At 39.9% G+C, this 26,651-nt stretch overlaps 1 protein-coding gene and 1 long non-coding RNA gene across 3 annotated transcripts; one reads left to right on the top strand and one right to left on the bottom strand.

The window, feature by feature from the left end:
* Nucleotides 1–493: 493 nt before the first annotated feature.
* Nucleotides 494–22,942, bottom strand: VPS26C (VPS26 endosomal protein sorting factor C). 2 transcript variants are annotated; one of them, XR_011098242.1, is made up of 9 exons: nt 22,792–22,942; nt 15,234–15,377; nt 13,064–13,213; nt 8,291–8,371; nt 5,724–5,798; nt 3,032–3,182; nt 2,493–2,645; nt 765–909; nt 494–659 (listed from the first exon to the last, which is right to left on the bottom strand). XR_011098242.1 is itself a non-coding variant. In XM_068688320.1 (8 exons), exons 1-8 carry the CDS (start codon nt 22,846–22,848, stop codon nt 827–829), a joined length of 894 nt encoding a protein of 297 aa, XP_068544421.1. In that variant the 5' UTR covers nt 22,849–22,942; the 3' UTR covers nt 494–826. The 2 variants fall into 2 exon arrangements, 1 of the variants encoding a protein (XP_068544421.1); XM_068688320.1 differs by having other exon boundaries at nt 494–909.
* A 2,105-nt stretch (nt 22,943–25,047) lies between these two features.
* LOC137859288 (uncharacterized) lies at nt 25,048–26,358 on the top strand. Its single transcript, XR_011098223.1, has 2 exons — nt 25,048–25,464; nt 26,021–26,358. It is a non-coding gene; the product is annotated as an uncharacterized lncRNA (long non-coding RNA).
* Nucleotides 26,359–26,651: the final 293 nt, after the last annotated feature.

Genomic DNA, 26,651 nt, shown 5'->3' with positions numbered 1-26,651 from the left:
TCATTCCTTTTTTAAAGCTGAAACATCTTTAAGTCTAATAACAGGAAAGATGGTAAAATGCCAAGAATAAGCATGTTCTTAACCTAAAACCTATGACTGATCTTTCTTGGTGCTATATTTTACATATATAGCAAAGGTGAAATAAGACCACGTTTTTCTAATCCAGCGAAGATCCGGTGCAGTGGAGGTAGAAGTCAGCTGCAAAGCACTAACTTCTATTGTAAGCATTCCTGCAATACAAACTCATGCCCAGTTTGACCAAAATACATTTGGTGTTACTTCATATTATTCATTTCATATCTCTTATTTCAGTCATCTTGCAGTATTCATCCCATGACACTACTATGCGTTGTTGTAGTACAATTTATTGTAATTTCAAAGATATATATTATTCAGTATTATATCACCCTACCTTACCCTCCCCCACCATCTCTATACATTATATGGAACAGGCCTAAGTTTAAGAGGCTGTTAAAAGACTTTAGAACAAGTGTTGCATTATGAAATAAGCAGTGAAATTTATTACAGATTTCTGCAAGTTGTAGAAATATCCAAAAATCATTCTTACATAGTTTCGCAGGCAAAAATGGGGTAAGAGGTGGCTGTTGAAGTCAGAAAGATACTTGACGAGGCCCTTTAGATAGATTCATCCACACAGTCTGTTGGAAGATGAGCACAGTCTTTAGGAAGAGCAATAGACTGAAAGCTCAAGAACTATCTTCAAGGAGTTTTCAGTTAAAAAAAAAAAAAAGATAAAGTATTACTTGGTCTCTGAATAATTTCATCCTTTTTCAATAAATCCTTAAGTGAATCTTCCTCTGGCTATTTACATCCTGCAGAGCTTCAGAGGGAAGTTCTCTGTGATAAGATGATCATCGTGCAGAAGGACAACAATGTTCACTTCAAACTCTGAGGGAAGGGGAAAAAAACAGAGTTCCATTTAGTAATCCCATAACCTGCACCGTCACAGTAGGGTCAGGGCAGACAGTTCCTGCTCTCAGATGATCACTTCACTGGACTCCCCCGAGCTATTTCAATACCCTACATTTTTCTGTGGCTAAGTAATACAGGAAGGCAGGGCTGAACCAGGTGCTCCAGACAGAACATAGTCACCAGCACCTGAGACCTTGGGTCATTCCCCGAGAGCCCTGGCTGGTTCTAATCTTTGGGATTCCTCCAGATTCAGTCTCATGTCACTGAGAAAATCTGCCTGATGACCAGGAGGCTGCATGTCAAAGTTCAGACATCTGCTAAAATGGACTAAAGTGGAAGAGGTAGGGAAGACTCCTGTCCATGCTGCCCACATGTAACAGAAGGTTCTAAGGCATTACAGAAAATGAAATTAAACACCAGAAGACAACATACCTGCAACCTATGAAAACAATTCTCAAAAATTCTCTATCTTTAAATATTATATCGCGTTGTTCAGTAACAAAATTGGTATTGGATCTATAAAGAATTCTAAGTAGAGACAGAATTCAAAGACTGTTAATGAGTGATGGAAACCAAAGATAAAAGAGTTATTTCTGGTTTAGTTCTATTTATGAAAAGTTTTAATAGAGATATGAAGATGCTCAAGAAATGGGGACTACACTAACAGTAGCCATTTGTCACTGTACGTTACTATTTAATTGCTAAAGATAGCAAAAGTAGAGTACAGTATTATTTTGTGAATAATCACCATACATAAGTGCAAAAATGCTCTTGGGGGAACAGATAATCAGGTAGCCAAAACTGAAAAATTACCTGTGCACATTTGTGCAGGATGCACAGCAGAAAATAAAGAGGAGCTTCAGCTGGGAAGGATCCTCAAGGTAGGGACTTACACTGTAGGGACAGCTACTTCTATAGCAGCAACTTCAATCTGATGCAATGCAATACAAAAAGGAGAACCAACACACTCCAAGAAGATGAAGAGCAGCAGAACAGGTGGGCAAGGAGAATTTCTGAAGTACTTGCTTGAACAAATGAGAAGAATCTTAATGAAAAAGGTTGGATTTAGGATAGATAAGCAGGAAGAAGTGGCCTGTGTAGGTCAAGAAAGCCAAGTCTGCCTCAGTTTCTATTTGAGTCTGTGCATTAGGAGAATGGGAAACAAAAAGAAAGAGATGCCATGGAAAGAGGGATTGTCACTGGTGATGAAAAGAAGGAAATTATTATCTTTGCATTTTACTCTTCTTATTCAACATTTGATTAACATCTGACTTTTTGGCAGAAAAAAATTACTTACTTACTGCTACTATGTTTCTTCTGACCCTATAACATGTAATTCTGTTAGTCAGAACTAGCATAATAGTTTCAGAACTGATTTTAATTGGAAGTATTTGGTCTCCAATTTCTCAATCTATATGAAACACAGCAAAAGAGATGTCCTTGGTTTTCTTCCACAGCGTTTCGTCCATGGTGCAAGTTTCACATGCCAGAAGCTAAAGTGACACTAAAAACATTTCTAATGGAAGATGTAAATGCAGCACAAAATCCTACCCACTTACCAACTTTGAAGTTTGTTGTTTCCAGCGTGGGGCAGGTGAACAACCTGGGGAACACCATGTATATAGGAATGGGCAGGCCCCTGCAGACATCCCCATCAGCGATTTGGATGTTCTGTATCTCTGTGGCGTCTCTGGCGTAACCTTCCGCACACCCTGGTGAAAAAGCGGGGAATTTAGAGGGGGAGGAAGGGAAGGGAAGGGAAGGCAGGAAGGCAAAGCAGTGTCCAAAATTCAAGCATAACGATTTACCGAGGAGGGCGATGGGGGCACACAGACAAACACCACAGGGAATGGAATGGGACGTGACCTTTTGCCCTCTAACCTGTGAGTTTTCACATTAGCACGCCAGACTAGAGGTCATAGAGGTTTAACTGAAATTAATGTTTGGACTGTGCCACCTGAAGTGCAAAATGATTTTTTGCCAGTGTTTTCAATCTTCTCAATTGTATGGCTCTTGACAGTCTTGCATATTTAGGGTGAAAGTGCAGTTGGTAATTGCTGCAGTCTGCTGTACACACTCCGTTTACAGAGAAACTTACCACAGGTTTCCACGCGTACTAACTGCAGCTCAATACTTTTCACTGCAGCTTCTGCATTCTCCACTACCAGCTCCCCTGTTAGCGGCTGTGTAATGATGCAGTTTGTAGAGTTGAGGTGACCTCTGATGAGAAATTTTGGAAGTGAGGCTCTCTGGGAAGATGGGGAGAAAAACAAACAGAACTGTAAGCGCAGGCCAGGAAAATGACTCCTTGTCTTTCTGTCTGTAAGGTAGTTATCAAAATACATAGGAAAGCCCAAGAAGCTGCAAAATTAAGAACTAAAAAAAAAATCAGAAATGCCTCAAATACTTGGTTAGTTTAACTCTTCAAATATGCATCCTTATGGATATGCCTTATGATATGTCCTACTACCCTCCCCCTGACATGCACCCCTACTCCTTCCGTCCACAGGAGCATTTTTCTTGGGATGAGCTGACAAAACTTGGCTAATTACAATACAAGAAGTCAGGAAACACGTGAAGGAGGCATACTGACAGGCATTACCAAGATGGTTCGGTCAAGTCACTTCACCGTGCTCTAAAGAACTGCATTCTCGTCCCGTTTCAATACAAATTATAATACAGTCTATGGTTTCAGTAATTTTCTCTGCCTTTTAAATTTCTCTCTCAATGCCACTACTGTGGGAGAAGACAGGCATTTAAAATGTTCATTTAACACAAGATGTACCATACTGCTGTGTATCAAGACACCAACTAAGAGACTGGACAGTCAATCAGGAGCTTAACTTCAATACAGGATCACGCTGAACCCTCAACATCCACTCAACAGCAAGCACATTTCCTATTCTATGTAGTGAGTTGTTAGAACAGCTGACTGAGGATGACAGTCTAGAAACTAGTTTCCACAGAAGAACAAAGTGGGTTTCTGCCCCCTTGTGCCCCCTGTTTTAGGCCAGCAGGCATCACATATTCTCTGCCAGCAGAGCGACTCCTCATATGACAGAAGCTCCTGTTACACTTCAAGTTCTGGCAGGAAGCATACTGAATCAGTCATGTACTCTACCCACATCCTCAGCTCGTATCTCACCATCCAGTTTTCTTCGATCCCTTTCATCATGCTGCTCTAACCTTCCCCTTCTTTTGAAAGTGTTATCCTCTCCCTCCTTCATTTTCTGCTATCGACATCTTTGATGTTCGCCCCTACCTTCCAACCATCTGTTTACGCGTGTTTGTGGTGTCCTTGCCCATGTAACTGATTTTCCCTTTTTTCTCCCAATCTTTCTGCTTCTTAGTCCTGACTGCCAGAAGCAATGGCAGAATAGTTCTCATCAGCTATTGTTTAGGCTGTTTCACTCACAGCCAGCACCTCTGCAGAATTCAGCTGTTCCACTCGAAACAAATCTTTGGGTGAAGGAAAGAGGAATTTTCATGTGCTTTGTAAATGTAACTTCATCTGGGTGTTACCTCCTAATGGAAACAGCAGAAATTACATCCCTGACAAAACCTCTCTATAAAATACCCAAGTCCTACAATGTATTAGTAAAATGCCCTTTTATTGTACAAGCCCTAGCAGGTTCTTCTCATCACTACTATTACTAAAAGTACACTTACTTCCTTGCCAACAGGGACATCATATAACCATCCCCTGAAGTACAGTGGTCAGGAAGCTCAGAGACAGAGATAAAAGGAATTTGCAGAACAAGAACTCAAGGCCATTTTCTACAACCCTAATCTACAAGATTTAACGTAAATAAATGTGTATTTCCCCTAAAGCCTTACTACTTTTCTCAGTACCCTTCATATTTTATCCTAAGCTAGCTTTACACGTACCTCTCAGTGGCAGCCACTAAAAGAACAAGAGGCTACAGGCACAAATTGAAATACAGGAAATTACGTTTAAACATTGAAAGAAAAATTAACTGAGGGTGGTCAAACACTGTAGCAGGTTGCCTGGAGTGGTTGCATGTCTCCATCATTTTGTGATACTGAAAACATGACTGACATGGCCTCGAACAACCCACTCTAAATGACTGCTTTGAGCACAGGGGTTGAAATAACCCATCTCCAGAAGTCCCTTCCAACTGCAGTCATTCTGTGAATACGCAGAATAAGCTCAATGATGGCATGACACAACAGCTGATCAAGAGGTCTGCTTTGAGAAACAACTGGAAAAATAGGTGGAAATTCAAAAGCCCGGAATTAAGATCAATGGAAGACAAACTGGGGATGCTGAAAGGAGAGCTACAGCAGGAAAGTATTCTTACTAACAAAGAGCACAACAAAAACATCTGGAAAGACAGAACACAGATTTCAATGGACAAATGGAAAGCCATATTCAGAAAGCTAACTGACTGAGGCAGCTACTACTGTTCATACTGGCTTCCCAAAGCCACAGAGTGCTATTAAAAAAAAAAAAAAAAAAAAAAAAAAAACAAGATATAAAAATATACCTATTTTAAAGGATCTTGCTAGAGACTTTTTTCTCTTGCTTCACTGCCATCTTTCACTCAGAAAGATGGGAAAAAAAAATTAACCATTACTGAAGTTCCACCTTACTTTAATCACCACTATCAGGAGAGAACAAGCAGAATCACTTTATAGGAAAGAAAAAGAGTTGATGCACAAAGTATTTATTCATTCTTCTCTTGTTCTCATTCAGAATCACACAAGCATTGCATTAAAAATAAAAAAAAATAAAATTAAAATTAAAAAAAAAGGAAACAAAACCTTACCTCTTTAACATTCTGCAAAGTTTCAGGAGTTATTGTGAAGTCTACAGGGCTCGGCGTCAGTTTCCCTTTCTGTGACTGTAATTAAAACAGTTAAACTGTAAACTGATTTACAATACACAAACACACTCTAAATACTAAAAAAATACAACGAAGTCAAACATCCATCCACTGTGTTAATTTTCAGGATTGTCTTCATACTGCAAGTATCCATCTGTATAACAGAAGACTGAGATTTCCTACCTTTGTTAATAAATAATATTAAGATTTGTCTAAACAAATCACAATGCATTACTAATCCAAGTTGCAGAAACACAACTCTTCAGACTTGGGTTACTTTGTGTTCACCATTGCAATAAATCACAACACACTTCCCATTTGTAAGTTTTTGGCATAAGCTCTGCCTACACTGAAATAAAACAAACAAAAAACGAGTGGCTGACTACTCTAAACCACCTGGAAGAGAAAAATGTGCTACCAATCTTCTGAAACATAAGGGATGTTGCAGAAGAAGTTAAATTTCACATTTCTGTATTTACAAATAATTACATTTTCTATGTCATGTTTAATGTTCCCTGCTATTATCAATACTTAGCAAATTTTGGCAGGGGAGAGGGGTAAATTTTAAGTGAACTTGCTCCATTACTCCAAATATGTTTTATGAACTCTCTCTCCCTCTTGCAATCTCCGAGCACTCTGAGCTCTTTCTGTTGGCCTTCCAGTAACAGCTCAGCTCTGTTAAGCCATCCTCATATCACTAGGAGATCCTCAAGTGATGGAATCTAGTCTAGCACTGATTTAATGACTTAAGGGTTTCTGCTTCCTTAACTGTAAAATAAACAAAACTTGGTCCAGGTTAGCTTTCCGCACCAGAGAAGCAATTCTGGGGGCACATTATTATGGTTCTTCAGTTTCTATCACCCCAGATAGTTACCACAAAACCAAGAAGTTAGTCTTCACCTAAGTGGCTCAGTGGGCCCTGAGCCCTGCTGAGATGAGTCTGTACGCTGCATCAGGAAGGCAAATTTCACTTGCCATTCACCAACCTGTCTCCATCCTTATCTCAGAGAGGTGCACTGTCTTTTCCTTACACATTTAGAGCAAGTGAGCAGTGCTACATCAGTTATGAGAGACCCAACCGTATGTGACTGGGAGCTGGCAGAGCACTGCAACACCAGTGAGCTTAGCTTGAAGTCTTAGGATTTACCCTCACTACTCAAGAATTTGAAATAGCTTCTGCTGCCCATCTGCAGGATGGAAGATACTGGCAAAAGGATTGACTGTTTTCCCACAAATGACAAATTCTGGCAAAGAATAAGGTTAGGGGAAATGGTGCATTGAGCATGGGCAGTGAGAATTATATGTTCAGTAAAACCTCATTAATTCACCCTGACAGCGAGGTTTGTCATGATTAACTGACTTGTGATCTAAGAACTGCTGTAGTGGGAACAAGAAATAAGATCAGGAAACCGCATAATATAATTTGTTCACAATTTTGACAACTGTGGCTTACTTATAATATAATAATGGACTAACAAAAAGTAGCATATTTTAGAAATTAATGAAATCTTATCAACAGGAGACCTCTTTATAGCACCTAGCTAAATCTGCGACAAGAGTAGTACGGAACTAAAACAACATGTTTCCACCATTACTCATAAGACAGACAACAGAGTCTAACACTTTAAGTGTCCTGTTAAAGCATTCTAAGGAACAATACAAACAGTATGTTCTAGCAAATTCTGGGTGGAAAAAAAGAGGTATTTAATTAGGCCTGCACAGTCTGTACTGATATCAGATGCTCTGAACATGTGTGGCAACATAAACTGAAAAGATTTAAAAAAAGACAAAACCAAAACAATAGGAACTTCCAACTAAAAAGCAGTACAGCATTTCTTGTGAGACAGTCAAATGTCATCCTAAAATGATTGCTGCAGAGGAGAAAGACTGTCTCCGTGTCCCTGACTGCAGCATGTGGATATTTGTTAACCTGCATATCTCAGCATATCACCAATCACAGGCTTATATAATGCAGGTGATTAAGCTGACAAGTTTCTTATTAGCAATTTGATGCAGTCCTAACCTCAATACTTTGACTCAGGGCTCTAAATCATAATTCACGATCTGAATAACAGAAATTAGGCATTGCCTCTCCACCAACAAATTCCCACTTCGAGGACAGGCATTGCAGGTGCCCAGAACCTTTGGCTAAGATAGGTTCAGATAACCTGAAACCACACCAGTGTTTCAGAACTGAAAAGAATGAGTAAGAGGATAAACTCAGTGCAAATCCTATTTGTACCCTTTTCTTTAAATGAAAAGAGAGGTGTGTTACTCTAATCAGGAACAAGTGACACCTTACAACTTCTAGATACTTTTGTTATGAACGTCTTTTACATTCATACAAAGATATCACATATGCTGCTATTACCAATTGCTTTACTTAGTTTTCTAATCTGACCTCCAAACTTCACTTAAAATGAAAAAAGAACCCACCAAAAACAGACCACCACCGCATAACAAAACAAAAATCCTGCTCAGTTCATACAGTTAATGCAAACCCCACTTACCAGCGAGTGGACGATGAACTCACAAGTCTTGGTTAGGTCCTTTGCCAGCAGAGAACGCCGCATGTCGCACCGTAGGGTATACTGCCAAGAATGGGGTGGCAAAGAAAAAGGAAGAGAGCCTTACTTAAGAACTTAAGATTTCCTCCTTCTGTTAACTTTTATACTTAAAAAATATATATATATATATATATGTGCAAAATGTTGCTGTTATTAATATTTAAAGCACCATTTACAAGAGATTAGTGGGCAACGTATGTAGCAGTGATTCAGGAGGGGGGGCGGCGGAAGTACACAAAAAGTATACAATGATTGTAGATGCTCCCAAATGAAAAATAATTTGTTTACAATCCCATCATTATTTTCACATGCTTTTCCTATCTTCTGTCTTAAGACAGGAGAGTGAGGGACTAATTCACTGACAGAGTAACATTCTTGTGTGGCTTGAGCACCCAGACTACATTCAGTTAAGACTGATGACCCCACTGCTTCTCATCACAATTTGGATAAGTGATCATCAGCAAGATATATTCACAGCCCTTCTAATTTAAAATTCAATCTTACAGTAACTTTAGCAATGATAACAGTTGTAAGCACAGTTAATAGGGAACTGTCTTTAAGCATGTAGTTCAACTTAAAAGCAGCAATGTCTAAGGTTAATTTTGCTGTTCAATAACTTGCTGCCTATGTCCTCTCCTTTCTTCCTTACAAAGGAAACCATAAACCAATGGTTGAAAAATAGTTATAACCTTCACTGTATTCATACACTTCAGCACCTACAACATAGTCTATCAATGTCCTTACGAGATAAGAAATTTTTGGGGGTGGAATATTTTAGGGTTTTGTTTTATTGTGTGTTTTTTGTTTGTCTGGTTTTATGACTTTTAATTCCTTCTTTAGAGATGACAAATAGGCAAAAATGGGTATGCTCAGACTGAAGGTCTCAGCTTCAGAACTTCTAGTTTTTGTTAAACAGCACCCTTAGTTCCTCAAATGAAAAAATAAATAGGCAGCGTACTATTTATAGTCCCTTTTTTCCATTTCTTGATTTGGACAGAGAACAAATACAAAGTAGTGAGAAGCAAATGAACACTTCCATTTGATTTATTTGAAATTAGCAAAACATTTTAAAGCAGTTAAAACCTAATTTGTAAAAGAGACTTAATGTTCCCCAAATTTATCTATGCATCTTTTTTATCTGGTATCAGATAAAGGTTAAATAACCTTGGGAAGGACCACATTTTCCTCTTCAGGGACAGAGGGGAAAAAAAAGATTCAGGCTGGCTGAAATCTAATGATCAACCTGTTAATTACAGTCTATCCTCAGCTTGCAAAGAGAAGCTATGCAGATGAGAGATGGAAAGAAAAAAAAAACAAACCCACCACATACACAAAAAGAAACCCAACCAAATATTCATGATTGAAGTATATCTTGAAAGACCTGATATTGATCATAAGCAAGTTATCAGGACTATGGAAAGCAAGTCAACCAGTTTTGCACCATTTTCAAGTACCAACCAGAAACATCAGATGTTATCCTAGAAATCCAGGATTGAAAAAAGATATGGGAAGTATTAGAAAAAACATCTGAACGTAGAGAAAAAACAAGGGACTTTTCCATCCTGTGTGCTGCCAGGAGTATATAAAATTAAGGTAGTCACACAGGAAGGGATGAAACAGCCTCAAGTTGTGCCGAGGGTGGCTTACATTAGATGTCAGGATTTCTTCACTGTAAGAATGGTTAGGCATTGGAACGGGCTGCCCAGGGAACTGACAAAGTCACCATTCCTGGAGGTATTTAAAAGATGTGCACGCATGGTGCTAACAGACATGGTTTAGTGATGGACTTTTATCATGTTCAGCGATGGTTGGACTTGATCTTATGGGCCTCTTCCAACTTACATGACTCTCTCCATATAATTTGAGGTTTAAGCAATATCCTTCTGGATGCAAATGATGGGAGGAATAAAGTAAACAATGGAAATACAGGGTAAACAAAAGGATTTGAAGGCTTGACCTTCTATAAAAGATCTTGTTGCAGGATGGGCGAGAACACAAGAATAAGATGTCTAAGGCTTTGTGTATGAATGGAAACAACAAACTTTTTTTTTTATTAGTAGTTTATAGATGTTCATCAACATAAGTACATTCAGCTTGCTTCTGAATTGTCCAAAACTGTTCTGCAAAAATGGTAAATTCTGATGGATACCAAAGAATTTCAGACATATCAATACAGAGTTTACAAGTAACCTAAGGCAAAACAGGATAGGAAATCAGATCTCTGAAAGTTGCATGCCAAGTCTTCAGACAAGGCTTTCCTTGCTAAGGCTAAAAGAATATTATCTACTTGATAAAAAGGATGCTGAAAAGGAATGAAAGACAGGATGAAAAGCAGGATCATGATTTGCTCCATAACAGTGGAAATAACAAAAACAAAAGCCCCTGTGAAAACCTCACAACAGGCAAAACATACTCAAACAAGACTATCAGGAGTTTTATTATGATGATAATGATTATTCATTCAAAATATACAGTCCACAGATAGGCACAGAACTCTTTCTTTGGTTTCTAAATCCTCCCCATTAGTACAAAATCATGGTACTATCTAGATGCAGCTATGACTAGCTAATCCAGTCATAGCTAGTATGACTGGATTAGAAGCCAACCGTACAAACCTGTGATAATAATATTGAGAAAGTATGCTTACAGTATAAAATCTCAGTAACATCTCCAAGCATAATAATAAGATCTTGAAGCAAAATACTAAAATTAGTAACTAAAGACGCATGTTAAGCAAGTAAATCTGAAGGCATAATCTCACTAAAACTTTATTTTAAAATTCTCATGGAAAGGAAGATCTATAAAGATTGCAGACTGGAGCATTAGTTAGAAGTATTTTGTCCATGAATTTTCTATCACTGCTACTTCTTTGTATCCCATGAAAATAAAGTCAGGTCTCAGGAGTTTTAACAAGAAAGAAATGCCTAGTTTTACAGGTCTAATCCTCCAGTTTATGCTCCTGCTTTTCTTTCAGTAACTTCTGATAGGCTTATAGGTTTTTGTTTGTTTTTAAAATCCCAGACTTTTTAATATAATTGAAAAGTCTGGAATTTAGCTTTCAGTTCAGCTAAATAACTAATAGTGTTACACTATGTCATCAAACCTAATACATCATTGTGCTACAGGAAAAGAGTGTTTTATAACCCAGTGACTCTTCATCAGCATTGTTCTGAAAGTTTTCCATTTCATGGATCCCTTTCAAATTTTTCTTGAAGAAAAACACAAAACACTCTTCAGTAAGAAGCAGCAACGATTAACACAACATTTATGTTCAGAGATGGCTGAAAAATAGACTTTCCCTCAAAATAACCCATTTATGGTGTGGCAATCTTTAACCAAACAAGGTCAAATTTCAGAATTGTTTTTCCACAACACTCTGCTAAAACCATGTTGTACGTACAGTTTGGGGCAGGAAATGTTACTACCCATCTCTACAGGAAAGCAAACAACTCATGTTTTTTGAAGATGCTACAAAGTCTCAACACTGATTTGAGACTTCCTTATGAAATTACTCAGACACCTGGGCTTTTCTGAATAAAAAAAAAAAAAAAGCCACCAGAGAGTGGTGCAGCCTTTTTTCCATGAAGGGAGCAGATGTAGTGTGTTTACAACATCAAGGGGGTAATCAGTTATGTTACAATAGTTCTGACTTAAGGTACTTCAGGCAAGACATCTCACTACTGTTCGGCTAATGTCATATTTCTTTAAAGGGTTACTCCATATAGAAGGCCTGAAACTGTAAGTGGTGGAAAGATTTCTTCCAGTTAGAGGATGCTTCTTCAAAATGAATGCAGGAAAACACACTCCAAACATTAGGTAGCTTTGTTGCTGTTGGATTTATGCCCATGTCTTAAGATGGATCTGGTAAGTCAGATACTAAAAATGAAGTATGCTAAGTATTATTAGCAGTAATTCATTGGTCTGCTATGCTAACAAAACCTCACTGATACTAGATAAACAGTACACACGTTTATTTTTGGGGTATGCACTGCAGACTGTTTATGTAATAGGAGATGCAGCTTCTTTCACCACAAATAATAATAAAAAGATCAGAACTAGATGCAAATATCATCCTGAATGTATTTTTATATTTTATCTGCAAAAGAATATCATGAGATTTAACAAGCATAGTAAATATGTTTTATACTTCCTCAACCCAAAACCCCAGTATGCTCTTAATTCTCTCGTACATCCCATATTATACCCGATCAGTTTCATTACCACTGGCTATCTCTAATACAAGGCTTAAACCTGCTGAAAGGGGAACAGATCCTGCAGCAAGTTATAAAAGACATTATAACAGCAGACTTCAGAAATTTCAAGATGTTTTCTTTGCCACTTTTAACAAGTGTTAGCACCTGTGGAAAGCTCCGAATCCTAGAAACTCGAACTGAAACAGGCAGCAAGAAACTACCTACAAACTAATACTTGAAGTTTAATGTTTGACGTTTTTTAATGTTAAGTTACGTCTAGCATGCATGAAAATGTCTAGCATGCATCACAAGAACACTGTAACAATAAAAAGAAGCTTAAAAGCTGTACTTCAAAGGATCTTTAACCTTTTGCTCATTCTTCAAATTAATAGAAGCAAACATATATAAAGACTAGCACTATGAAAATAAAACTACCAGAAAACTTCATTCTCAGCTTCCATGGAACAAGAGATACTGCAGGTAACAAAAGCTCAGATTTTCTTTACAGGTATGACCGCCTTACCTGAATATTAACGAAGACACCATGATACGTCTCATACAGAACTTTGTTGCCCTTCACATGCAACGGAAATTCAAAAGGAATTTCTGTCTTGCCACTGGGAAGTTTCCCTGGTTTTACCATCTCAATAGTGCTGTTAATAATTTGGATAGGCTGCAAAAATAAAGATTTAGTTTGAAGCACAGTGACAGTTCCATCATTTCAAAATGAACCAACAACATTACTGAACTCTTAATAGACTCTCTGAATTTCCCCAAATTCAGGTATTTCTTCCTGATATGCAGCTCTCCAGTCTTACATGGAATATAAATATTACAAATGCTTTGCAGAGGAAAACAATCTGTGATCTATTTTATGGTTGCATCAAATTAACAGCTAAACATACTCAGAGAGTTAAACAGCAGAGTCCCAAGCATCCTGGAAAGCAAAGTTCCATTTTCTAAATTATGTCCCTTGATAGTAGCATCAGGAATCAGCAAGTATACATACCTGTTGAGCAGCTAGGTGATCCCCCTACCCTGCTGCCCACCTTTCCCACCCTAAAGATTTATATTGAGGACTAATCTCTCACTGGAACGATGGCTAGCTGTGATTTGGCATTTGACTGGGGAATCCTCCTAATCCTCATGAAATATGCATACATAAATACAAACAGAGCAAAAGCAGCAAGACTAGTACACGAGAAGGAAACAGACTGAATATCCAGTACAGTCCTGGGCTGTAATACTACAGTATTAGTGTTGTTTTTTTTCATTCAAGGTTTTTGTTTCTTGCAAACAGTTAAAGTAGCTTCAACCTCTCATTGATAAGAGATATAATCTATCTTTTCCATTACTTGTATGTATTTGCTGAGTTTAAAACCTGCAAGAGCTGAAAGAGTAATTACTGTTCTGACATTTAATGAGACAAAAGCTATACTTCCCCTAATTAGGCTTATTCCAACCTGTGCTTTTAACATGAGAAGGAGAAATGACTGCACCAAGCTAACTGTTCACTCATGCTGAAAGAAGCAGCCTAACTTGCTCTGCCATGTGGCATTACTTTCTCTTGTGCCAGACTAGACATTCATCTGGCCTATCAATAACATAATGCAATTCAGATCAATTAACCAGATTTATCAGAAATAAATGTGCCCTCTCCTGTTCTACTGTTTACTACTCTTGTTTACTATTCTAGTAAATTAAATCAACCAGAATGAGCAAAAAAGAAAGCAAAAGAAGCGAGGCTGAATAAAGTGAGGGGGTTAAATGAACTGAGCCCATCTTAAGGGTCATCATAATGGGAACTTTATTTCTCTAGCTCAAAATAAAGTATTTCTTTCTTAGAAGGGAGCTAATCAACAAATGCGGACTTCAGACTAGGAAAAGGGTACTACACAGCTACAAAGAGGCATGCTCACGGTAGCTCTACTTGAAGATTACGCTTCTTTTGTCTCTGAACTTTTAATTGTATTTTCCCTCTACTATGCTGAAACAAACAATCATCTATTGCTTCTACTGTTTTCCGATCATTCATGGTCTGATTATTCACACTACAAACAAATTAAGTGTGATACAAATGAAGGCTTAAAAGATCCTACACTTAAACTATGCTAATTTAGGCAAACTATTTTTGCAAATATAGCTACACTGCCTCTAGACATAGCCAGCCTTGCCTTCAATTGATATAGTCATGCTTGCATGGAGCCCAAGACAACCTGACCTGCTGGATTCCAAAACCCACACTTCCAAACCTGGAGGGCAGTACAGAGGCCAGGTCTTCCAGGCGCTCTGCAGTCAAACAGGTTGGGTGCAGCAGCATCCTGCACAGAGGAACCTCTGCAGGTCCTCTACCATGGCCAGCAACATGCAACCTCAGCAGCTTCTGCAGAAACTCTTAGTGTAATGACTGATCTGACACCCAAATTTGATTAAATTCAGTCACTGCATGATGCTTCTCTAATGCATCCTCCAGTAACCTTACTATTAGCATTACTATACTTCAGCCCTAAAGAAAGTTCTCCTGTCTGTGCAAGTTCCTCCCTCAAAATGTCACCATATATTGCTAGGTAATGCTCTGCTTTCTGTCATTCTCATACCGTGAAGTGCTATGACCATCTGTAAGCCACTAGGGAAAAACTTAAGAAAATATAGAAGAGCTCCATGCTAAAAATATTATTCAGTGTAAGTCTTACCTTGACGGAGTTATAGAAAGCTTCAAAGACACCCACACTTTTGGCACTAAGCTGCAGATTTACTGATCCTTCCATTGTTAATGAGATACCTTGGTGCTGGACTGTGTCCTTACTTGTTATGACCACAACTCCAGAAAGAATTTCCTAATGGGAGAAAAGACAACATGAGCACATTTGTTTAAAGCAATTTCTTCTATTGCTGTTACTCAGACAGTACGCTAACCGATTTTCAAACAACTCAAGAAAACTGTTCCCAGAGTACAGTCTAACCTTGTTAGAAGAGACAAATACTGATAATGATAGCAACGTGAGGAACAGACTGTTGTACTTCCAGTTTGTTTTCTTTAAAAATATGCTCTTCTTCCTTGCAGAAGTACTAGCCAGAGCTTCATTTGCTTTCCTAAACTTTGACATTTTCCTGTCCAGGCAAATGAAAAACAGCCTCCTAAATACCTGTAGGTTCAGTTGGTAAAAGTTAGGTTCCATTTCCAAATTCTACAAGGAATATGAAAAGCAGGATGGTCGGCCAAGGGAAATGGAAGAGAAGGCAGAGCTGTAAAAGAGATGTCTAAGCTAAGGATAAGGTTAACCCCAAGAGCGGTACAGAACAGATTCATAAAGAAACAAAGAAACCACACAGTTGTTTGCCTACACAAGCCTATTTCTACTGGGCAAACAATTTCAAAGCATGTCTGAATCCAAGACACAAGGTGTATGAGTCAAGAGATGTGTCACTTATCCCATTAAGAAAGTAGTTGCACAAGACCACAGCATCAATTTCAAGGATCGGTTTAGAAGTTCTAATAATGAAAAAAAGATTAACTGCAGGAGAGCGACACGCAGTTCATATCACATACCCCATAGTTTATCCTTCCCCTACAACAGAGAATCCACTCCACTCCACTATTCCTCGTCAAACGCTCATACACACCTGGAACTAGAAGCAAGTTATTTGACAACTTAAGAAAGTTTCTTAGGGCTAACTGTGTCTTCTGCTCAGCAGTAGTGCTCTCTGCACCTTCACCAGCCTTGCAAACGAGACACCAAACTCAGGACCACTCAGTTCAAACAGCAGTTCAGACTGCCCACTCCACACTCGACCAGTTACAATCAGTCTGGTTGTATCCACACAACAGAAGCTATTTGAACATTGCAGCCTTTTGTCTTTACTGGTGGTAGGGCATGACAATACAGGGAAGAGGTCAGGTCGTTTAAGGCAGAACTGGACATCAGGCATCACAGCAAAGGCTGACACTCCTGAGTAGAGGACCTGCAGCAACTGGGAAACGCCAGGAGCTGGAGGCACAAAAGGACAGTGAAGAAAAGCTGACCTAAATACCATCCTGCTTTGCGAACAGGCTTTAATTAGTACAAGCAATTAGGTTATTGCTTTGAAAAATGAGTACTGCTGCACTGGAAGGAGCAAGGACAATCCTGAACATATGAACTGCTTCACTAAATGAAGACAGGCTCCTATCACACAGCAACAACCTGTCCCAGAGCTATCACCTAGAGAGCTTCACATAAGAAGCTTGTGTGTATTTAGGGCAGAAAGGAAAAGAATGATGTGAAGTTAAATATGATTTTTTCTTCTAACATCCAATAAATATACATTATTCTCCTACCATCCTAATAAATATATAAAAGGAAAACTGCTCAAAACTATTTTCTAACTTGCAACTTTAAGAAAGAAAAAATTAAATCACTTGTTTGAGAGAGAGGGGAACATAATGAAAGAGCTTCTATAATTTTTACCTAAGTTGCTTATATGCAATCAGGCTATGTTTCCATTTGATGAGGGGTGGGAAAATCTGCTGTCTTTTCTCAAGAGTTACTTTGTACTTTTCTGTGTGTAAACACAGTCCTCTCTAAATACAAAGCTGTCAGTATACTTCCTTCCAAAAAGTACAAATCAAAGAACATAAACTTACCAAGATGCTCACATACTTACAGTCAGCAGACAATTTACAAGAAAGCTTTATTTTTGCAAAACCAAACATGTAAACATTTGAAAAAGTTACACGACATCACTAGGCTAATTAGCTCTGTTTTCAGTCCGCACCAAAAGGGATTCCCTTACCTTGAATACCACAGGACTAAAGGCCCAGAGGAAGCCACCACTGGCACTGATCTCCAGCCATCACAATGCAGTAGCTTACTGTCAGTTGCTTTTGCTCGCTTTCCACCTTTGCATTCACTAGGGATTCCTTTACCATGTGCTGACAAAACTTTGCAAGATGGAATTACACCAGTGCAGTTCTGCAAAGAATTATTCACCTAAAAAGGGTATCTATCCACAAAAAGGACAGAATAATATGCAGAGCAGAGTCATGAGGTACACATGCTACACTGTGACCAAAACATTCCTGTGAGAAGATCATCCCAGGTTCATGGTCCCAAACAAGCATTTAGTTTTCTGTTGTTGGTTCAAATATGCACCTGAAGGTTCATATATGAACCTTTCAAATATGCACCTGAAGGTTCATATATGAACCTTTCAAATATGCACCTGAAGCTACCAGAAAAGCTGACACTTTCAAAGTCACAACCAAAATGAACATCTGCTTCATCTAATCCAACAGCATAATCCTTTTTTTTTTCTTCCTGTAGTTCTTATTTCTTGAGGAGAGTTATTGAGTTTGGCTGGGACAATTAGGAAGGATCTTCATTCAGTACGATGAAGCAGTGCATAACGTAGGCCTCTGAGTGTCAGCTATACAGTCCTAAGCCATGCTCAGACTTCTGACTGAGCTAGGCTGTTATTCAGCATCTTTAAACTTGATGTAAGGATTCAAAGGATAAAAGTACACACTATACTGTCCCTTAGTTGTTTGGCAAAAATTGCTTCTAGTATTAAAATACATACTGATTCCGATCTGCCTGTTCATGCTGTCAGGCCTGCTTGCTAGACTAATGAGCTACAAAAAATACCTTTTTTATCTAGATACTATGTACTTCCAGATTAGAACTGATCACTTTTCAGAATCACCGATAAGAAATATCAGCCTAATTTGTTTTCGAATGTGAGGTAATTTTGAACAAAACAACAAAAACAAACCGAACCAAAGCACAAGGCAGGCTTTCAAGGCCACTTGAAATCCGTCATCATACTTTTTCAAGTGTTGACAGCAGCAGAAGACATCATACTGAATGTCTTATAGAAATGTTCAGCATTTCTCTAGTTCCTTTTGGTATTAACTTTACATCCATGAATTGAGCTTGTTGTTGGCCTGGCAGAGTTGAAGTGCCCTGTCAGCTCATTACCAGCACAGCGCTTCAGCTCCCCATCAGATTCCTCTTTCCCCCTCGCAGGCCTTTACTTTTAGGTCCAGGGACAAACATTTGGCAATTTTAGAACTGAAATTAAGTTCATCTAAGTCACATTTACTAAGTATTCCTGATCATTTTCTGTCACATCTATTACCCAACAAACCCACCTGCAGATCTTAACTACATATTCTCCTGGTTCCTTACAGAGAAACCGACAACATTCAATAGGAATTGCCTGCTATGCCCAATGAACGAGACATTGGATGCTTTAAAACCTCCACATTCAGTTTTACAAGTCATTTTGCTGTTTTAGAAAGAGTAAAAGGCCTCAGTATGGGCAAATTCTGACTTAGTATGTTTTGGACTCACTTGTCATTAAGTCTTGGCTGACATTAACTATTGCACCCTTCTTAGCACGCTGCATTTTTCAGCCCACAGTTCTTTTAATTATCAGTCTTGGACTAACTGCCACAGTTATTCCAGCCATCCTGCTCGGTTTGCCAACCAAAACGCATCATTAGTTGTGCCTATCCCCTCTCATTCTCTGAGCATTCCTGCGTTTATTGAATGAGCCTCAGAGCCTCGCAATTTTCTATTCAATTAAAAAACGAAAAAAGTAAAGTCTCCAGAACACAAATCTTCTGTTCCTGTGAACTTAAACACAATTTTTCTTATATCCCCCGTCCCCTAACAATCCTGTTACTCTTTTTGCTCCAGGAAATGACAAACTTGTTGTTTTTATTTATTTATTTTTTAACCTACTATTTAAGGTCACTTGTTTAAACCAGGTCTTCTGAAATTGAAGTCTAGAAAAAATAAAGGTATTTGTTTGCTTAGTTCCTCCAATTTCTGATGATTATAAGTAATTAATACAGAAATTGCTTACCATTTATCAGAGCAAGTTATTTTAACCAGCTTTCTTTCTAAAACCATCAACACAACCACAGACTTCTACGATGTGTGACTATTTTATAAATGCTACGGTTTTGTTTCTCCCAATTAAAGAAGAACAGTTAAACACAGAAGCAAAAAGGAATTAAAAATAACAGTTATTGCCTTCTTGACTACCTTGCACTAAAGAAAGTGAAGAGACTTCAACTTTACATGGGAGATTGTTTCAGAACAATGAAAAATGCTTGAGCTCAACTGGATTTAGTAAAACCAAGGTCACTGTACCAGGATGAGAAGTCATCTGACCCAACTCAGTGCAACAAGGAACAGTAATTTGAAGATTGGGTTACACAATTATTTCAGCACCAAATTGAAATTCAAAAGGTCTTGGCTTTATGGGGAAAGCCTACAGTGAAACATACGTATCACTCTGACCTTACAAAAAGCAAAAAATAACAAGTTATTCAGACTTAATTTTCCTGGCCAGATATCCATTTTGAACACACTCTTTCTTCTTCACTCACCAGCCTTCTAATATGTCCCTTACACAATATTTTCCCCTAACAAGAATCGATGGATTTCTGCAATAACATTAAAGGTAAGTTTGTAAACTTTAGGAGTTCCTCCCTAGAAGTTTATATTAAAAACTCCCACACCTTCAGGGCCTCGATCAATATGGAATCTAGCATAATGAGATCCTCTGAACAATTACGTGTTGTACATGGGTCTCTCCCACATCTATTTACTCTCATTCTTTCCCTCTTGAAGGCAATAAAGCAGTACAGCGAATACCCTCAATAGCTTGGCATTTGCTAGCTGACATACATACAACAGATCCAGAGATGCCAACCACTAAAAATCCCTGAACATTTCACCTAAATATTTCTGAATCCCTTAGTATTTCACCTCTTGACATACAAAACCAGAGCTTGAATGGAAGAATCAGCAGCCGTTGCCACTGATCTTTGATCTATTATCACCTAAAAGCGCAGGCTGAGATTCTTCAGACTGGTCTTCATCGACCCAACTTTGTTTTGTTTATCTATTTCCCTACTCAGTTGGAGCTGATCCAAAGCATCTGATCTCCATTTCATAGACTACCAATTGCTTCTTAAATGAAGAAATAGATTGTGCTAGGCAGAACATGTCTGATTCTTGCACAATGAAGGGAAAACCTACAGGCCAGATTATATCACTTACTTTCACATAACCAACATGTGGAGATGATAGAGAAGGCAATTACACGCTACCACATGCGTACACCATTTAGTTTGCTGTTAAGGCCAAAATGACCCTCAGCATAAATACTGCTTGGTACTTTTATAATTTATTAATTTAAAAAGACCAGAATATTCTAGCTATTACATACCAGCTCTCTAAGCAAATGCTCCATACCTACTTAGGAGTGCAAGGCAATCTTCTTTGTCTTTACAGCAGTCCGCTACACACCAAATGCCTTTATAAATCACACAAAAATTAACATAAGGCACATTAAAGGTACCTTAGCTATCCCTCTGCTTAATTGCACAGAACATTTCCCTGCACGGACAAATCTTGTCATACTTACGCAAAGCTATCTTACAAACTTCCTACAGCTCACAATTAAGACATCTCTCTACTGTCACCTTCTTCACATCCGCACAAGTCCATTTGGATACTAATTATCAAATATACTCTGTTCTACTCTATTTGAGAAGACATTCATAAGAAAAACAAAAGGGGATATCTGATTCAACAGATTATTTTTTTAAAGAGTCACTCCAACCAAATACCATTTCCCGATCCTGGCCAATACCCTCAGCACAAGACAGGCAGCGGAAGCTGAATGACTGCAGAAGTGAGTTGCACCATGAAGTTACGCTGAATTAATCACAGTCTTACACAAATTATGACTTAGAAAGCTCTCAAGAGTGTTTTAGCAATGTTTTGTGCTGTTATCTTGTTATAGGCCTAACAAAAAGGCCGCTACACCACCACACAATTGAGACATCACATTTTTTTTGTATCCAAACGCAGTTTTAAATGGGTTTAGACAACAGAAGATCAGGTCAAGCCACAGTATCGCTGTTGCTTTCAGATGAATAGCTAGACGTTGGGATGAACTATGACCTTCACTACAGGAATCCCTTCATTTTCAAGTAGCACTGATGAAAGTGTACTTGGGGGTGAAAGCTGACAAAGACTAAAAGTATTATTAGCATAGCTGATGTCAGTGAAGTGTACAACCATCAGTAAATTTCTACAAAAAACAAAGGTACACATATTCCATGCCACATTAAAGGGAGATTTGTAATTCCTTTCTGTGCCTTCGAAATTTCCATCAAAAATTCATGTTGTACTTCTAGTGCACGGCTCTTTTATCACTGTGCTTTCACACCACTCAGATATCCAAACCTCAGACCTAGTTGACGAAATAAAATTATAAACCTTTTCACGTGGAGTTACAGCAGAAGTGACAGATTTACCAACCATAAAAATCTTACTTAATTTCAGCTTGAAGACAGAAGAAACATCTTTTTCTTGTATTAAGAAAACAGGTCCTGTTCAGAACGACATAAAGCAAGCCAAGTAGAGAAACTGAAGAACAACACAACACTACAATACCAAAACAAAAGGAGTAAGATCATTGTAATAACATGCAATGGCAAAATGATGCCGGAGAGATCCGGAGGGTAGCATTTCCCACCGTGACACCACACCTGCAGATTCGTGCTGTTCACACGCTGATACCTGCGCTGGTTGTGAACGCCACCTCTTGTGAGTTGACGGTGGCAGAACTGATTTTCCATCATCTTCCACTCTAAACTGATTAAAGCAGCTTCCCAGCATTGAAAACACTCAATAAACTGAGATGTGCTTTAGATCTAAACACCGTGACAGGCGAGCTTGTAGCATAGGGGGACAGACCCATGGGTGAAAAGGATTTGGGGTGCAGTAAGAGTGAGTGGCTGGACTGCCGCACATGAAAGAAGTGAGCTGGAAACCTCTGACTGACGATATTTTATTTCTAGAAAAAGTGAGCAAACACGAGCCAGTGATATTCTTTTTTATTAATTGAAGTGAATGAAGAATGAAAGGGAAAAAAGGGGGAAAAGCCCCCACGTTCCTTCAAGTGGCTGCAAAAGGGGAACTCTGCAAGACCGCTCTGTAGCTATCAACAACTGTGTCAGCGGGGAAAAAATTAAGGAATGAGGAGAAAAATAAAAAAAATAGAAGAAGCAATTAATAAATCGGAAAATAAATGAAAAAAATGAAAAAAAATAAAAAATCAGGAAATAAACATAAAAATCAGGAAATAAACATTTTAAAAAATCGGGAAAAAAACAGGAAATCAGGAAAAAAAATATAAAAAAAAATCGTACAAGCAAGGAAGGAGCCGTGAGGCGGCGGCACTCACCCCGCAGCGGTACACCTTGTTGGCCCGCTTGATCTTGATGTCCAGCGCCGTGCCCATGGCGGCCGCTCCCCCTCCCTCCCCTCCCCTCCCCGCCCCCCCCCCAGCTCCCGCCACTTGCTTCCGCCTGCGGGGCGGGGCGCGCCCATCCGGGGCCCCCGTGACGTCACGGCTCAGCTCCCGCCCTGGCGCTTCGCGGTCGCCAGGGCAACGGGGCGGGGCGGGCAGCTGGTGACGTAGAGTGGTGGGGGGGGGGGATGCGCAGAGCGCATGCGCAGGGCGCGCTAACGGTCGGGGGGAAGCTCGGCGGGGGCGGGCCTCGCGCGTGCGCGGCCGTTGCGGCGGCCGTTGGGCGCCTCAGTGGGGGGGAGGGGGGGGCGGGGCGGCCTTCAGGGCGCGCCTGGCGCGGGCGGGCGGGCACGGGGACGGACAGACGGACACAGGGACGGACAGACAGAGGGACAGGCGGGCAGGGCGGCGGTCCCGCAAACATCCGTGCGTTGAGGAGCACGGAGGCGGCGGGAGGCTGAGCGTCGGCAGCAGCGGTTTAAATTTGTTAAGCGTTTCCCCTGGCTATATTTTATTTTAAAATAAAACAGTCTAAAGCACGCCTTAAAGTAATGAAAAAAAAATAAAGAACTTGTATATATATTTATATATATGGCCTGGATTTGTCTCTGTTAATAATTACGGGTGTGGTTTGGCATATGGTGTCTCGTAACGCATTCCTGCCTGCTCTGGCAAAGTTGTCTAAAACTCGCTTGATGTATTTCTGGCAATGCCTTATAAAGTCAGAAAATCCACCTGAAAATTAAAAGAAAAGCAAGTATCTGGTCTGGTGATTGTTGCAGGTGAACAATTAATGTGCAGGGTCATGCATCAGCAGCGAGGGAAGCAGTTAAACCTCCCACGGATGTGGGCCACAGAAGGGTTTTTCCTGTGATTTCAGTGGGACTGGGACTTGTCCATCGGTGGTGTCTCAAGTCCTGAGGGAAATCTCTAAAGCATGAATCTTGTTACATATTTTAATGCCTTATCTAAAGTCATTATTCTTACCATGTTAAAAAGTGAGGGCAAGCATAGGTCAGAGGTTGGACTCGATGATCTTGAGGTCTCTTCCAACCTAGAAATTCTGTGATTCTGTGATTTAATGGAGACGTGGCAAACATGAGCCTCACCAGCTTCAGAGACTGCCAGCTCTGTCCTTACCTCACCTTGCATGGTGGGAGTTTCCTCCTTCACTCTCAAATTGGCGTTTGTTGGTGGCAGATGTGGAGGAGAGTTGTGACAGGTTTTTTGAGCATGATGAAGAAAAACTACACTAAAAGCCTGAACAAAAAGACCTGGAAATGGACTTTTCAGCTATTATAAGCATGCTGTACTGTAACTAGTTTGGATCAAGCACGCAGCTGCATGATAGAGATGCATTTGTCTATGGAGTTGTCTTCCAAGAAGGTGTCAGGTGGAATGGCTGGCACACCAGAGTCCTGTGCAGCCATTCAGAGGGACCCAGACAGGCTGGAGAGCTGGTTGGAGAGGAACCTCATGAGGTTCAACAAGGGCAAGTGCAGGGCCCTGCACCTGGGGAGGAAAACCCCCTTGTACAGTACAGGCTGTGGGCTGACCTGCTGGAGAGCAGCTCTATGGAGAGGGACATGATGGTGGACAAGTTAACCATGAGCCAGCATTGTGCCCTTGTGGCCAAGAAGGCCAATGGGATCCAGACTTGCATCAGCTGCTCGTTGGTGGCACTCTGGATGTCTGAACCTGGTTTTCTTGACCTGAGCTTGAGGACTAATTAGCATTTTCTTTGCTGCTCTCAGTAAGAATAAAAAGAGTCTTGAAGGCATCACTGAATGAATAAACATTTGAAGAATTCTGAAGTAATCTGGATTTTAATTTTATTGTCTTGCCATAAATAATTGCCCTTTTTTTAGCAATTGATATTTAGAAGTAGTAATCTAAAGATACATTTTCTTAGCTTCAAATAGTTGAGAAAATAAATACAAGTGCTGGAGGTACCATGTCCTAGCAGCAGCATGCAGAGAGATCATTCCCGAGCATGAATGGGCTCCAGAAATGACAGGGAGAGGCACTCGCAAGTGACGTGAAGAGGATGCAAAGCTCCGAGTCTGCATTCGGTCCTGTCAGCCTTACGAAGCCCAGATGTCTCTGGCCTATCCCCCCCACCCCTACACGTTAGTATTAAGAGGGATGCTGTAAGGAGGAAGACCACCTAACCACTGTGCCCCCTTGCTACTTAAGTGTGTTAAGCGAATTTATTTAATTAATTTATTTATTTTTAACCCAGCAAAGGGGGATTTGAAAGGAAAGAATATTTGCCTAGGCAGTGTAGTTGTCTTCTGAGTGCACAGATTTTCTGCCATCACTTTCACAATCAAGTGTTTATCATTCTTAGGAAACTTTTTTAGAGGTACTCCAGTTACTCATTTCTAGGAACTGGAGCCTCGTGTCCAGAAAAAGCCGCGGCTGGTACAAGCTGTAGCTGCGCTCCTGCCTAGCAACACGGCTCATCACAAAACAAACCCGCCCGCAGCTCCCCATGAATGCGGTGGCCAAATACGGTCTCTCTATCGATAGTTCAGCACTCTCAGTGCGATCCCTCGTGCCAGCACCGGACCGTATCGCCTTCGTCACCGCGACCTCTGACTCAAGGTATGCTCTGTCGGTCCGGTGAGGCTGCTGGCTGAAATGCAGAGATCTGCAGATGTGCTCGTCGGTGTTTCGAAATGTCTGGACTGAGCTGATACTGGCTGTAGTGATCAGAGATGCCCTGGCCAGTTCAGAGACAAATAACATCCTCTACTCCTCAATTAATCTTTCCAAAATCTGACACTGATTTTTACTGTTACTGTCTTGTGATTGTCCCTTCTCCTTTTAGCCAGTTTTATCCCAAGATTAGAAAAAAAGGGTTCATTGTGGCCAAATCTAACTCTGAGGGGATGATTGTGAGTCACCAAGTGATCTAAGTCATATATTTCCTTTATTGATTATTTACCTCATACGGGATTATTTTGGAAGGCTTGGAAAGCAAAATCAGTTAACCTGTTGTTCTAGCTTTACAGCAAAGGCTTGAAATTTGGCAGTGAGCCTGCTCATTGTCAGGAGCGTGCTTCTTCCTGCCCCCTGCAAAATCCCACGGAAAATCTGGACAAATGGTGAGACTGAAGGAGGGGTAACAGGCTGCTCAAGGGGATGGTGCTTCCCGCAGGTGCAGTGCGTGTGGCTGACTCCTCCACGTGGTGATGACAACTGGCGTCGCTCCGAGTCAGTTTAAGTAGCAGTGATGCGGATGAAGATATTCTCAACCAGCAGACGAGTGTGGGAACCACTGCTGCTCCATACAGCAGAATCCAGGAGGGTCTTTTGTTGCTTTCTTCAGTGTCTAGGAAGTCGTAGGTGCTAGTGAGACTCCAGAGTTACAGAATCATATGTTCAGTAATTATAGACAGGGTAGCAGTCTATAATTATCAGCCTGCAGTCCTCAGGTGCTCTCTATGTATATGCATTTCAATGACAAAGTCATAATAAATATTTCTATTCCTTGAAGTAGTTCTTTTATTACCCCTTCTCACTCTCTTTTTTTTAAACATGGTTTTATTTAGGAAATGTGAACTGATTTAGGAACATAGTAGCTACTGTCATGAGACATCTCTTTATTGCCTAATTCATGCATTACTGTTGTTGGTTCATGCAGTGCTGCATTCAGCTGCACAAACAAGACTAAATAGATATATTCTGTTTGTTCCTGTATTTAGCACAAAGAACTAGTCTCAAAGGGTACATACTTTGCTTTAATTCGTCCTGGATGTATTTCTACTTGTGGAGTTAACCAAACCCAA

The sequence above is a fragment of the Anas acuta genome, chromosome 1 (genome assembly GCF_963932015.1).
Source record: "Anas acuta chromosome 1, bAnaAcu1.1, whole genome shotgun sequence".
NCBI lineage: Eukaryota > Metazoa > Chordata > Aves > Anseriformes > Anatidae > Anas > Anas acuta.
The sequence above is the reverse complement of the archived record's forward strand: the minus strand, read 5'-3'. Positions and strand labels throughout refer to the sequence as shown.